Raw genomic sequence first — 12,031 nt, 5'->3', positions numbered from 1 at the left:
TAGTATGAAAACTGGTTGAGTTTGAACACTTCTCTGTCCATCATCTCAGGCACCAAGAACCAAATCCCACATGCATTAGTCTGTTACGAGAGACCATCATCTAGTGTCGTGGAAGTAAATAACAGATTAAGAATTAAAAGGGCATATTTGTAAACAATGGAGAAAAGTTTATATTTTGTTTTCTGATTGACAGTCGAACTAACCACATGAGACATTTATAAGTTTGATTCTTTAAGAATCAATGGCTATATCATTAGTTGAAAAGTACAGGACTGGATGTAGGCCTACAAATCCCAGATTGCCCATTGTTCACATTTTTTTCTCTCACAGGCCTCATGCTCAGAAGCGAGCTAAAGTGAAGGGCTGGAATGGAATAATAGAAGGGTATCAAAAATATGGAAACCACATGTTTGACTCAGCTCCATTTACTCCATTCCAGCCATTACAATGAGCCCGTCCTGGTGGCTTCGCCTCTCCCTGTCTGGTATTAAATACCACAAGTCTAAACGAGGCGTGAAAACCTCCTTATAAAAACATTGACTGTTGTAGCCCAACCGGCCGCCAGAGAGCGCTATTATTCCATAAACCAAGTAAAATGAATAATAGCACCATCCCCCGGCAGGTTGGGCAATGACGTTGGAGGTGGGTGTTTGTCTCTGACTGTAGCCATCCATAATCTTTGTGTGGCCGAAAAGTTGTTTGAGAAAATCACAGCCTGTTGAAGACCTGGAACTGACGAAACGACGGTTTGGTCGCGCGTTTTGGGTGGTTATGGTAAGACATGATGACAAAACTGTTTTGAATCCAGTTTATGTCACTGAAAGAAAGTTTGACTAATAGTGTAAAGGATTTAACTCCGGGTCTTTGACTTGTGCACACATGTATGTAGTGTGTCTTCTCCAGTGCAACGATGTTCGCATACCGCGTGCGTGCGCTCTTTGCAACAATAATACTGGTTTTGGCAAGTACTGTACAAGCTCGTGTGGTGTGCATTGGTGGTTTCACACTTCAAACTAACCAACCACTCTTCGTTCTTTCTCCTCTGCGTTCTCTTAAATTTCACAGAATATTTCGTGGGCTATCAGCGGAACAGAGTGTGAGCTCCAGAAACCGAACATGACTGAAAATGGACTTGGGAACCGGGTGCTTAACATGGACACCATGAACCCGAATGTAAAGCGGGTTGAGTATGCTGTCCGTGGTCCAATCGTGCAACGCGCAGTGCAGATTGAAAAGGATCTCAAAGAGGTACAGTAAGTGTGTACTGTTGGACAGAGATCGAGATTTTCATGTGGCTGGCCTTTTTCTTGAGAAATGGGACAGCCCAGGTGACATGGAGCAAATTACCAGATGTCAGTGGGAAGTTGCCCATTAACCAACCTAATGTAGCAGGCGTAAAATAAACTTTGCCGTAAACCATGATCGGACTGGGATGAGTAAAGATTAAAAGTTAAAACCCACTGGGTTCCTCAGAAGCGTCACTTACACACAGAATGAGTTGGGACATAGGCTATGTCAGACTTTCAGTCAACCTATTTACTAACTTTTCATGCATTGAGTGTGCACAAACAGTATAGAGCTGTGTGATGATAGTGCACTCTGGTGACATTGGTGATCCTATGATATGTGCCATTCTTTCCTTAGAGAACACACAAGTATGCAAAGGATACTGATCTTTATGAGGGACTGCCCTGAAACTAATGCTCACTCTTTTGGAGAAGCTGACCCTGAACCACAACATTGTTTTAAAGGCAGTAGTCTCCTAAAGCAGTGGTTTCAAACCTTTTTCTGGTACTGTACCACCAACTGATTTTTGCTTTGCCCTGAGTATCCCTGAAGTATGAGTGATGATTGGCTGAGAGAAATTGATGATAAAAAAATTGTGGTACTGTTTTTTTGGACTTCAGTGTGGCTTTTGACATTATCGACCATAGTCTGCTGCTGGAAAAACGTATGTGTTATGGCTTTACACCCCCTGCTATTTTGTGGATAAAGAGTTACCGGTCTAACAGAACACAGAGGGTGTTCTTTAATGGAAACCTCTCCAACATAATCCAGGTAGAATCAGGAATTCCCCAGGGCAGCTGTCTAGGTCCCTTTTTTCAATCTTTACTAATTACATTTGAGTAAAGCCAGTGTGTCTATGCATGCGGATGGCTCAACACTATCCATGTCCACTACTACAGTGAGTGAAATCAATGCAACACTTAACAAAGAGCTGCAGTTTGTTTCAGAATGGCTGGCGAGGAATTAGTTAGTCCTAAATATTAAAAAAAATAAAAGCATTGTATTTGGGACAGATCATTCACTAAACCCCAAACCTCAACTAAATCTTGTAATAAATAATGTGGAAATTGAGCAAGTTGAGGTGACCAAACTGCTTGGAGTAACCCTGGATTGTAAACTGTCTGTCATAGTCAAAACATGTTGATACAACAGTAGCTAAGATGGGGGAGAAGTCTGTCCATAATTAAAGCGCTGCTCTGCCTTTTTAACAACACTATCAACAAGGCAGGTCCTACAGGCCCTAGTTTTGTCGCACCTGGACTACTTTTCAATCGTGTGGTCAGGTGCCACAAAGAGGGACCTCGGAAAATTACAATTGGCTCCGAATAGGGCAGCATGGCTGGCCCTTAAATATACACAGAGAGTTAATATTAGTGGAGGAGAGATTGACTTCATCACTACTTGTTTTTGTAAGAAGTGTTGACATTCTGAATGCACCGAGGTGTCTGTTTAAACTACTAGCACACAGCTCAACACGAATGCATACCCCACATGACATGCCACCAGAGGTCTCTTCACAACCCCCAAATCAAGAACAGACTATGGGAGGTGCACAGTACTACATAGAGCCATGACTACATGGAACTCTATTCCAAATCAGGTAACTGATGCAAGCAGTAGATTCAGATTTAAAAAACAGATCAAAAATACACCTTATGGAACAGCGGGGACTGTGAAGAGACACACACACGTACACATGGATGTTGTATTGTAGATATGTGGCAGTAAAGTAGTGGCCTGAGGGAACACACTTAATGTGTTGTGAAAAGTTATGAAATGTAATATTTTAAATTGTATATAGTTGCCTTAATGTTGCTGGACCCCAGGAAGAGTAGCTGCTGCCTTGGCAGGAAATAATGGGGATCCTTAATAAATACAAATACCCCTGAAGTACCCCCTCATGTACATTTTACCAGAAGCTCTATTGTCTCATAAGTCTTCTCAAGTACCTTCCTGGATAGGCCATGTACCTCCAGGGGTCTTCGTCGTTCACTCCTAAGGCCTGAGGTGGGGATGGTTACCAAACTAGAGTGGATTGATTCAGAGTAGAATTGAGTATACACCCTCCCTCTCTTTTGTCTGTGAATTGTCTCCTTCACTTGGGCTAGTCTGAAGCCATGTGGAGCAGCTCACTGGGCACTGTGCCAACAGCTAAACCCTGTCGAGCAGGTGCCCATTGTGACATCACCACCCCTATGCTTCTCTTTGAGGAGCGCCATACTGTAGGGTGCTCAGGTTTTGCAGAAAGTAAAGTTATGTGTAAAGTTCAACACCACAATATCCCCAACAGTGTTCTCCCTCCCTCCAGACATACTTTATGTGTAATATCCTTTCCATGTTTCAGTTATAACAGGGTTCAAAGAATACAATGATTGCCTAATTTTAATGTTGAGATTCAACTTGACAAATGTTATTGGATATGTTATAGAAGCTTACTAGGATTCACATGGAGTGGGATATGCCCATCCCATTGGCTGGTATGCTGAGAGACTTCCTGTCAGGGCACTGGGCAGTGACACTTACTGATAACTCAGCAAAACAGATGGGACTAAGGTCAGTCTGGTTTGAAGTGGAATGGCTGATACATTCACCTCAGACTGGTCAGTCATTTATTCCTAGGCTGCATCCAAAGACTGGTATAGAGTGATTGGGTTTGGAATTTTATAGCCTACTTTCCAGTGACTTTCCAGAAGAAGAAAAAAGCAAATTTCATAAAACTGAAGTATTAGGTCAATATAATTGGGCCAATTTGTTTTGGTCAGTGCTATCCGGAATCCTTGGTACATTCCTACCTTAACCCCTACCATTACCCTACCCGAACCTTAACCCCTACCATTAGTCTAAACCTTACCGAACCTTAACCCCTACCATTAGCCTAAACCTTACCGAACCTTAACCCCTACCATTAGCCTAACCCTTACCGAACCTTAACCCCTACCATTAGCCTAACCCTTACCGAACCTTAACCCCTACCATTAGCCTAACCCTTACCGAACCTTAACCCCTACCATTAGCCTAACCCTTACCGAACCTTAACCCCTACCATTAGCCTAACCCTTACCGAACCTTAACCCCTACCATTAGCCTAACCCTTACCGAACCTTAACCCCTACCATTAGACAAACCCTTACCGAACCTTAACCCCTACCATTAGCCTAACCCTTACCGAACCTTAACCCCTACCATTAGCCTAACCCTTACCGAACCTTAACCCCTACCATTAGCCTAACCCTTACCGAACCTTAACCCTTACCATTAGCCAAACCCTTACCGAACCTTAACCCCTACCATTAGCCAAACCCTTACCGAACCTTAACCCCTACCATTAGACAAACCCTTACCGAACCTAACCCCTACCATTAGCCAAACCCTTACCGAACCTAACCCCTACCATTAGACAAACCCTTACCGAACCTTAACCCCTACCATTAGACAAACCCTTACCGAACCTAACCCCTACCATTAGCCTAACCCTTACCGAACCTTAACCCCTACCATTAGCCAAACCCTTACCGAACCTTAACCCCTACCATTAGCCAAACCCTTACCGAACCTTAACCCCTACCATTAGCCAAACCCTTACCGAACCTTAACCCCTACCATTAGCCAAACCCTTACCGAACCTTAACCCCTACCATTAGCCTAACCCTTACCGAACCTTAACCCCTACCATTAGCCTAACCCTTACCGAACCTAACCCCTACCATTAGCCTAACCCTTACCGAACCTTAACCCCTACCATTAGCCTAACCCTTACTGAACCTTAACCCCTACCATTAGCCTAACCCTTACTGAACCTTAACCCCTACCATTAGCCTAACCCTTACCGAACCTTAACCCCTACCATTAGCCTAACCCTTACCGAACCTTAACCCCTACCATTAGCCTAACCCTTACTGAACCTTAACCCCTACCATTAGCCTAACCCTTACTGAACCTTAACCCCTACCATTAGCCTAACCCTTACTGAACCTTAACCCCTACCATTAGCCTAACCCTTACTGAACCTTAACCCCTACCATTAGCCTAACCCTTACTGAACCTTAACCCCTACCATTAGCCTAACCCTTACTGAACCTTAACCCCTACCATTAGCCTAACCCTTACTGAACCTTAACCCCTACCATTAGCCTAACCCTTACTGAACCTTAACCCTTACCTTAACCATTTTAAATTTCAACTTCAATGGGGTAGTGTCTCAAGGATTCCGAATAGCACGGACCAATTTGTTTTGGGGCTAGCTAGTAGCTATGCCTGTGTGTCTGGTTGGCACAACAAGGGTCTTTTCATGATGGTGATCAATGAGAGTGCTTAGTTTAGCCTCAATGAGGTTTCTATGGCGACCTACCTCCATTCCCAGGCTTTGCTGTGAAGAACTGAAAATAACGTTTTATCAAATGCCCTTATCCAGAGTGTCTCACAGCAAGAGCACATAACAAGGGGATTAAAGCATCAAATGTAAAGCACGGGTGTATGTCACTTTTGATACATTTGTCTAGAACTTGCAATTCATGCATTTCACTGATAAAGCTATAGTGAATAGAGTTGTGTCCTGGTCTCAATTGGCCGGTCCAGAGCCCTGTTGGGGGGGGGGCAGTTCTCACACAGCGAACAGCACACTCATTGTTCGACTCAAGCGAGGGATGAGACCAAGAAGGGAAGAGAGTTGCGTCCCTTCTCGGACCTTCCCGGTCAGATCAGACCTGTATGGTCGTTAGAATGAGGTGAATCACAGTAGGTTAACATACTAGGGATGTTGACCAGAGACAATGAACAGCCGGATAACAGCCAGTTTGTTACTTAACTGAAAGAATGGAAATGAAAAAAAAACTTTTTTACATACCGTGGTTGCCATAACATTGAAGAACTCCGACGGCGCATGATTAATTCTGAGAATCGCCCCTCACCAAAAGATAACTTTCTATCCTCTGTAGTCTACCCAGGCCCTGATCTCCCCTCTGTAACCCCTGTGCCAGGCTGACTCTGTGCCAGGCCTAATCTATACAGAAGCTGGGGGCACAGGGCTGCTAATGAGAGAGGAGGACTGGCATGGGGGATTGGGACTGTGCGATGAGGGAATGAACCAGTCTGATTTGATTTACATGCAGCCAATGTCAGCTGATATGAACAGCTGATCTTTCATTATGCATGTGCCGTGTGTCCCGTTCTAAGAATCATGAGAAGTGTTTTGGATGTGAAACTCAAGTTATTTAAAGGGCCAATTAATAACAAAAAGTCTGTTTTGGTAAAAAGCTGAGGGATGGGCTTGGAGAAGTGTAACCACACTCAAATATATAGACAGAGCTATGGATGCAAGGACTAACCGTCGATGATAACGACATTAGTGTTTAACAATGTTTTGAGGCTATACACTGTTTACATTTTACAATGTTTACAAACATTGGAGTAAAACGGGCTTCTATTTTGGGTTCTGATGGGGTACAGCAGTTGAACTAAGCTCATTAGGCAAGTCCAAAAATGTATGTAGCTGCAGATTGCCTCTTTTAAATGATTATTACTGGTGGTTTTGGATTGTTGTTGTGTGGCATTCAGCTCCGGTGTCTTTCTCTGTTTGTAAAATGGAATACCTGCTGTCCCTGCCTGAGCACACTGATGTTCCAGCAGTACAAACACAGCTGGGTGTCCCCCTCTCCCTTCCATTTTGATTGGCAGAAATCACGAGACGCCCCCTGATATTGACCTACAGGAGGAAAGCAGGAAGGTATCCTGTGAGTTTAGGTTTCAGTTGGGGGAACGAACAGAGTGCCTGTTTAGCTACACAACAAGGAAAGCAGTGTCATCTACAGTATAGCCATTCCCATACCAAGATGGCTGATGTGAAGACGGAGCACTCAGACAGTAAATGCAGCATAGACGTCACAACCTAATATTAACAGTTAAAAGAAAGCCTATGTAGTGTGTAGCTTTGACACCTCAGGGGACTACAAAAGTTAAAAGAAAGTTAAACTCCAAATCGCACTAATCCAGGTGCTGTACAGTAAAACCATAGGGGGGTGTATTCAGGGGCTTATCACATTACGCTGTTCAATGACTACTAGGTCTACCACATCTACCAGGCTACGCAAAGAACATGTTGTCATTGTCGCGTTACTGTTTCCACTCTAGGTCTAGTCCGTCTAGTTTCTTGTATTGGCTACAAGCCTGAATGTTGTTTATCAAGCTTTTGCATTGCAGGTGATATGCTCCCTGTTCTATTTTTTTTACCAGTGTCATGAGTTTGAATGAAATTCTGATTATAAGAACTGGAGAGGGCTATGGAGTAGGCTTGAGCAGGGACAGAATGACAGGGAGAAAAAAGAGAGGGCAAGAGGCATTGGCACAGCAACAGCCCTATTGTTGACCCAGATCTCTCCTGCCCTCCCCAGTCTACACACAGTGGGAGTATCACAGCTGTCTCCAGTCCCTCTCTTTAACATGCTGTTGGCTTCCAGGATTATACAAAGTCCAATGGTTGAATAGGCAGGGATTTTAAACCAAGTTTAGAGTTGTCATACTCATAGAGGTTGGCGCGTAAGTATTACTACTGGGGATTGTCATGCACTAAATGTGACTGTTTAATTATCATGATAACCATATCTGTGTAATAACTGCAACTCTCTCTGTTTCTGCAGGGGGTTGAGAAGCCTTTTACAGAGGTCATCAAGGCCAACATTGGTGATGCGCATGCCATGGGCCAGAAACCAATCACATTTCTCCGACAGGTCTGTTAATTGTTGTTCTAAAGCTGTGGTGTATTTTATATGGAAGTTTCCCATTATTATTATAGATGACTATTTACTATACATTACTACAACTTCTCTGTTCCCGTCAGGTTGTAGCGCTCTGCGCCTACCCAGATCTCCTAGAAGACGACAAGTTTCCAGAGGATGCTAAAAATAGAGCACGGCGCATCCTTCAGGCCTGTGGAGGGGGAAGTATAGGTGAAATAACTCTTACTGTAGGCTGTACTGTGTAAAAAAAAAAAGTTGTATATTTAAAAAAAAAAAAAAAAAAGTTAAATATCCATTGAACTTTTATCTATTTCAGGTGCATACAGTGCTAGTCCAGGCATTGAGATCGTACGACAGGATGTGGCTAAATACATTGAGAAGCGGGACGGTGGCATCCCCAGTAACCCTGACAGCATCTACCTCTCCACCGGGGCCAGTGATGCCATAGTGGTAAGACTGATGATGGCTATAGTACTGAGTTCTTGACTTGTGCTCGTGTGACTAAAATGCTGATTACAACCAACTCTTTTAACTATTTACTGGATCAATAGATCATCTCTCAATGCTGAATCGGATCTTACGGCACATGACTCTCCCCTTGCATCCTTTCTACCTCCCTCACATCTCTCTCTCTCTATAGACCATGCTAAAGTTGTTGACGTCAGGCGAGGGGAAGAACCGTACAGGGGTGATGATCTCCATCCCTCAGTACCCCCTCTACTCTGCTGCTCTGGCTGAGCTGGCGGCTGTCCAGATCAGCTACTACCTGGACGAGGACAAGTGCTGGAGCCTGGACGTCGGTGAGCTAAGGAGGGCTGTGAAGGCAGCCAGGGAGCACTGTAAACCCCGCGCCCTCTGCATTATCAACCCTGGCAACCCCACAGGTATGTGGACACAAGTTTAGGGATCTGACTCACTTATTTTTAGACCATCTCTGTTCTGTTTAGAGAACTCTTGTCACCCTTCACTGTGATAGGTCAGGTCCAGAGCAGGCAGTGCATTGAAGATGTGATCCGATTTGCTGCTGAGGAGCACCTTTTCCTGATGGCTGATGAGGTAATTTAGTAATAATACAATCTCTTCTACCTGATCTTATCCTTTCTCCCCCTTCTCTAAGGTTTTTCTTCCAGACAAGATATTCAATACGTATCACTCCCTCCCTCTGTGGCTACCAGGTGTACCAGGATAATGTGTACGCGGAGGGTTGCCAGTTCCACTCCTTTAAAAAGGTTCTGTTTGAGATGGGACCAGAGTACTCCAGTGTTGTGGAGCTGGCCTCCTTCCACTCCACCTCCAAATGCTTCATGGGAGAGTAAGTCTGTAGCTACATACCCACGTATTCTCACAGATGGTGACTGACATAACTTGGCTCTATTAGGAAAAATGAACTTGACACGTCGTACGGTATGTGAATCGAGTATGCCAGTTACTGTACCATATGAATGTGCGTGTGTGTGTGTGTTCCTGTCATACAGGTGTGGTTTCAGAGGAGGGTACATGGAGGTGGTTAACATGGACCCTGAGGTGAAGTTGCAGCTGACTAAGCTGGTGTCTGTGCGGCTGTGCCCCCCCATCCTTGGGCAGGCCCTACTGGACCTGGTGGTCAATCCCCCTCAGCCTGACGAGCCTTCCTATTCCACCTTCATCAAGGTCAGCATACACATGACGTGGATGTTAGGATTCAGCCCTAAATGTCACATTAATATTATTACAGTGTAACAGGTGCTGTTCAGTAAAAATGTATGTACATTGTGTCACAATTTGTTAGTATTATCCTGATCTCTGACCACTTAACAGGAGCGTACTGCCAACCTGGATATCCTGGCTGGGAAGGCCAAGATGACAGAGCAGATCCTCAACACAGTCCCAGGGATCCACTGTAACCCTGTCCAGGGAGCCATGTACACCTTCCCCCGCCTCTCACTGCCAGAGAAAGCCATCAACGCGGCAAAGGTATGTCTTTCCCTCCCCCTCTTTCACCCTCCCTCTCTGTTAATTGATCTCTCCTTTCCCTGCCTGTTTCTGATGCTCAGTTGTCTGATTCTTCCTATTCCAATCCCTTCTGTGTTGTTATTCAACCTTCTCTACCTCTGTGTAGGAGAAAGGCCAGGCTCCAGACATGTTCTACTGTATGAAGCTGCTGGAGGAGACTGGTATCTGCCTGGTTCCAGGTAGCGGCTTCGGGCAGAGAGATGGAACCTACCATTTCAGGTTAGACCGGTCGCCTGTCTAGCCTGGGTACCAGTCTGTTTAGCTATCATTCCACTCCTTGTCATGTCAAATGTTTTTCATGGCAAAGAGTGGAATGATAGCTAAACAGACTGGTACCCTGCCCCCAGTGATGTTCATGCTAAGAAAACACAATTTTTTTCTCTTTCTCACACTCTTTCTTTCTCTGTGTAGGATGACCATCTTACCTGCAACTGAAAAGCTGAAGGTTGTATTGGAAAAGATCAGGGAGTTTCATAAGCGGTTCACAGAGGAGTTCTCATAACCCCACTCACCTTCACCTCCCCTCCTCTTCCCAGTCTGGTCTGTAACAAAACCCCACCCCTCTTCCTAGTACGGTCCGGTCTATAACAAAACCCTACCCCTCTTCCTAGTCCGGTCCGATCTGTAACAAAACCCCACCCCTCTTCCTAGTCCGGTCTGTAACAAAACCCCACCCCTCTTCCTAGTACGGTCCGGTCTATAACAAAACCCTACCCCTCTTCCTGGTCCGGTCTGTAACAAAACCCCCCCCTCTTCCCAGTCCGGTCCAGTCTGTAACAAAACCCCACCCCTCTTCCCGGTCTGTAACAAAACCCCACCCCTCTTTCCAGTCCGGTCTGTAACAAAACCCCACCCCTCTTCCCGGTCCGGTCTGTAACAAAACCCCACCCCTCTTCCCGGTCCGGTCCAGTCTGTAACAAAACCCCACCCCTCTTCCCGGTCCGGTCCAGTCTGTAACAAAACCCCACCCCTCTTCCCGGTCCAGTCCAGTCTGTAACAAAACCCCACCCCTCTTCCCGGTCCGGTCCAGTCTGTAACAAAACCCCACCCCTCTTCCCAGTCCAGTCTGTAACAAAACCCCACCCCTCTTCCCAGTCCGGTCTGTAACAAAACCCCATCCCTCTTCCCAGTCCGGTCTGTAACAAGACCCCACCCTTCCTCCTCAGAAACTGGATGGAGAGATGGTGAAAATATCTAACTGAAAGAGTGCCAGTGCGTTACCAACACACCCTCGAGACTCTCCCCTCTAGTGTCCTAGACTTGACATTAAAAGAGGAGCAATGTGTTAAGAAACTGCACTTTTTAGCATGGTACCTGGCATGCTGTTCTGTTTCAGCTAATTGTTTAAATTGTGTGTCAGACAGCATCTGCACAGTGTACATATGTGATAATGTTTTAGTCATTTTCAGTTCATGACTATAACTGATTGTCAGTTGAGGGTTTTACTTAGGCTGTAAAATAATTGGCAGAACATCTAGTTTTACAGGTTATACAGCTACATTATGATCAGTCGTACTAATATCAGTAAATAGTTGGCAGAGGTGTGCTTTTATTGCATTCCAGAGGGAGTGCAATGGCTGTTGTGTTGAAAAGGATACTGTGAACTACTGTGTGTACGATGAACACTCTGAATGTAGCTACAGTATTTAATAACCATGTTGATTTTATCTTGAATTGTAAAAATATAAATTAAAGTGTAATTTCTATGTCTTGGTTTGCTCATGCCTTGTCTGTGCACCACATCAGTGTGTGAAGCTGAAAGTACTTATACAAAAAAAAAAGGAGATCTTATCGTATGCTCTGGAAATGTTTATGGCAATGTCACCTATTATATGAGTTCACAAGACGGCACAAACAGATGTGGGAGCAGGCTGTACTACATTTGACTATTTTGTACATTTTTCAAAAACCATGTAAAAATGCATTATGGGGTTACAAGGTATGTCAAACAATGTCCACCAGGAGGAGACGCCTCACTGCTTGAACGAATGGTGTCTAGTAACAAATGATTGGCATAATAG

The 12,031-nt window shown here is 44.7% G+C and overlaps 1 protein-coding gene across 1 annotated transcript; it reads left to right on the top strand.

Annotated features, from left to right (window-relative positions):
• The first annotated feature begins 666 nt into the window (after positions 1 to 666).
• LOC120027828 (alanine aminotransferase 2-like) lies at positions 667 to 11,720 on the top strand. The gene is made up of 12 exons (XM_038972879.1): positions 667 to 774; positions 1,066 to 1,248; positions 7,920 to 8,009; positions 8,120 to 8,228; positions 8,335 to 8,468; positions 8,659 to 8,902; positions 8,995 to 9,074; positions 9,194 to 9,330; positions 9,494 to 9,668; positions 9,816 to 9,971; positions 10,117 to 10,229; positions 10,422 to 11,720. Exons 1-12 carry the CDS (start codon positions 772 to 774, stop codon positions 10,510 to 10,512), a joined length of 1,515 nt encoding a protein of 504 aa, XP_038828807.1. The 5' UTR covers positions 667 to 771; the 3' UTR covers positions 10,513 to 11,720.
• Positions 11,721 to 12,031: the final 311 nt, after the last annotated feature.

Source organism: Salvelinus namaycush, chromosome 33, assembly GCF_016432855.1.
Source record: "Salvelinus namaycush isolate Seneca chromosome 33, SaNama_1.0, whole genome shotgun sequence".
NCBI lineage: Eukaryota > Metazoa > Chordata > Actinopteri > Salmoniformes > Salmonidae > Salvelinus > Salvelinus namaycush.
The sequence above is the reverse complement of the archived record's forward strand: the minus strand, read 5'-3'. Positions and strand labels throughout refer to the sequence as shown.

What these genes read in the sequence shown, in the direction of transcription:
- LOC120027828 (XM_038972879.1), top strand. An exon ending in CAATCACATTTCTCCGACAG is followed by an intron (nt 8,010 to 8,119) that starts GTCTGTTAATTG and finishes TGTTCCCGTCAG; the next exon opens with GTTGTAGCGCTCTGCGCCTA. An exon ending in GATGGAACCTACCATTTCAG is followed by an intron (nt 10,230 to 10,421) that starts GTTAGACCGGTC and finishes TTCTCTGTGTAG; the next exon opens with GATGACCATCTTACCTGCAA.